General features: G+C 33.5%; 1 protein-coding gene across 1 annotated transcript in view; it reads right to left on the bottom strand.

Moving 5' to 3' along the window:
- Positions 1-3009, bottom strand: part of LOC106461513 (lysosome membrane protein 2-like) — a gene marked incomplete at its 5' end in the record, with an annotated part of 52481 nt that overhangs the window by 17159 nt on the left and 32313 nt on the right. The window contains 3 exons of the mRNA XM_022388499.1: positions 905-956; positions 1302-1375; positions 2412-2530. Of these exons, the coding sequence (XP_022244207.1) occupies positions 905-956; positions 1302-1375; positions 2412-2530 (245 nt within the window). The remainder of the gene's footprint in view (positions 1-904; positions 957-1301; positions 1376-2411; positions 2531-3009) is intronic.

Below are 3009 nucleotides of genomic sequence, written 5' to 3'. Positions count from 1 at the left end.
AGTCATGATCCTTCTAGAAACTCATGACGTGTTACCAGAGTCACGTGACTTCCGCTGTCTTAACAATACTTTATGTTTCGAACCGTATCTGAAAAAAATCGCAAGTTCTAAGCCCGAATCTGAAGTTAATACTCCCTCTAACCTCCTACGTAGCATACTAGCCAAGTTATAAATCTGAAGTTAATACTTCCTCTAACCTCCTACGTAGCATATTAGTCAAGTTATAAATCTGAAGTGCCTAGACTACTTCCAACTAGTCAGATGTAGCATACTAGCCAAGTTATAAATCTAAAGTACCTAGACTACTTCCAACTAGTCAGATGTAGCATACTAGCCAAGTTATAAATCTGAGGTACCTAACTACTTTCAACTAGTCAGATGTAGCATACTAGCCAAGTTATAAATCTGAAGTACCTAGACTACTTCCAACTAGTCAGATGTAGCATACTAGCCAAGTTATAAATCTGAGGTACCTAGACTACTTCCAACTTGTCAGATGTAGCATACTAACAAGTTATAAATCTGAGGTACCTAGACTACTTCCAACTAGTCAGATGTAGCATACTAGCCAAGTTATAAATCTGCAAGTTACTGGAAAAATTCGGGAATTTTGCTTATTTAAAAAAACAAAAGTATTAAAATGCGAGTACCGTTGTCTCTACCACAAAGTAAAACACGGTGATTTTCATTTCTAGCTGGTTTTAAACTCAGCATTACTGAACCATACTTAATTATTTGCAGTAATATGTGGATATGTTAATTTATAATACAATTATTATACATAACGTTTTAATTACGTTTAATTGTGTATCTAGATTTCACAACTAAAAGAAAATATCCTTGCAGATATAAAATCGTATGATGAAAAACGTGTACTTAAATTAACTGAGATTAAACGGCTTACCTCACAGAGCCAGATCAAAGGGAAAATGGTGTCATGTATATTTTGTAGTCCTCTGTATTGGAATAATACCATAAATATAAAAAATTCGAATTAGTTTATTGTAATACAAATACCACTACTATGCGATTAATTATCCAAAGAGAAACTGCTTCACCATTTTGAAAACATACTATATCCGATTATTCTCGAAAAGACTGAAATGGTTATCGAATATTTAAAAAAATCACGAATCGATAAATATATTAAATGAACTAACGATACACAGAATATACCATGTAGTAATGAATACATTCAGTTGAATGAGTCTTAGCTCTTTTATTTTATTGACAGCACTAGATCTCTTACATGGCAATCTTTGAAAAATAACTTAAAAACATCGAACTGGTAGAGCACTTACATGATTCCAGGTGTTTGACGAACATATATATTTAATTGAAGTCTCTTGGAAGCGTTCAGTACTAATCCTGTGAGCTGGAAAAAAAAAAAGATCGGACACAATTAGGCCTAAACTATAGTCGAGCTCTTGTAAAAAGTAGTGAAGGAGTATAATGTTCAACACGTTTACTGGAGTGTGACTTAGTTCGACAGATACCTCAAGCCTAATAGCCTGTTCCACTATAGTTCTTGTCCCGTCAGACTTGTTAATTCTATTGTTAGTGACATCAATATACCCCAAGCCCAGTAGCTTGTTCCACTATAGTTCTTGTCCCGTCAGACTTGTTAATTCTATTGTTAGTGACATCATTATACCTCAAGCCCAGTAGTTTGTTACACTATAGTTCTTGTCCTGTCAGACTTGTTACTTGTATTGTTAATTACATAAAGACACCCGAAGACCAGTAACTTGTTCCTCTATGGTTTTGTCCCGTTAGATTTGCTACTGGTATTATTAGTTTCATCAAGACACCTCAGGCTCAATAACTTGTGTTCTATAGTTTAATCCGTCAGACTTGTTACTTGTATTGTTAGTGGCATCAAGACAACCCAAGCAACCACTGAGAAAATAGTCCAGCATGAGGTTACAAAGAATTTATCTCTATAAAAAATGCCTTTAAAAAAACGACTTCAGAATAAAAGAAAAGAACCACGCAAGATGACCATAATATATCTCAGTTTTAAGCCCCTAGGACATAAGAATCATTACCAGGGCCAAGATAACGGAACAAACCATATGGCAAACTTGTCAGAATAAACCAGAGCTAAGAACGGGGTTGATTGGACAGAACTATTTGTACCCTGACAATGATGAGAAAACATCAGGACTTCATTGCGTTCACAACTTCCGTTTTTTTGTGCCTCTTATGATTTTGTATGGACATTTCTTTTTCATATAGTAGAAAAAAAATGTGGCTTAAATCTACATACATCGAATTCATCGTGTCTATTTAGTTGTTTCTGTGACACTTCCTTGTGTCTCAGTTGGGTTAACATATTTAATACTTAGTCATTTAATATAACATACAACATATACAAAGCAAATAGTCAAATACAAATTAGGGATTCTTACCGGTTCAACATCTAGAAAGGTTTCATGTTTCTTTTTAATTGGCTTAATTCCGTCAATAGCACTTTGATACTCCAGCGCCCCTTGATAGAAGTGAGGACCAGAAGCAACAACTGGTGCACCTGAAGTTCGAAACACTTACGGTTATAGTATTACATATATTTAAATCACATACACTTGTTTACATTTGATAAAGTTAGAATTACACTTCATAATGAGGAAAATATTTTACATAAACACCTTGCATTGTAAGATATCCTGCACACAGACAATAATGCTGTTGTAATTTAAAGTAATTACTTTTCACCAAACGAAAACACTGCAAAATAATTTTTAATCAACTCTCATACATGATCCAATAATTTAAATTTCTATGTATAGACTCTATAAAAAGAGAATGTTAATAGTAAAAAAGAGAAAAGTTTGGTAAGGAATATTTCTGTATTTGAAATATGATACAACTTCTTGATGCACAGAACTTCAGTGGCATAAAATGTAAAGTATCATCGAACCATACTGTACATAAAATGTAAAGTATCATCGAACCATACTGTACATAACATGTAAAGTATCATCGAACAATACTGTACATAAAATGTAA

This window comes from Limulus polyphemus, unplaced genomic scaffold (assembly GCF_000517525.1).
Source record: "Limulus polyphemus unplaced genomic scaffold, Limulus_polyphemus-2.1.2 Scaffold976, whole genome shotgun sequence".
Taxonomy (NCBI): Eukaryota; Metazoa; Arthropoda; class Merostomata; order Xiphosura; family Limulidae; genus Limulus; species Limulus polyphemus.
This window is presented reverse-complemented; position numbering and strand designations above follow the sequence as displayed.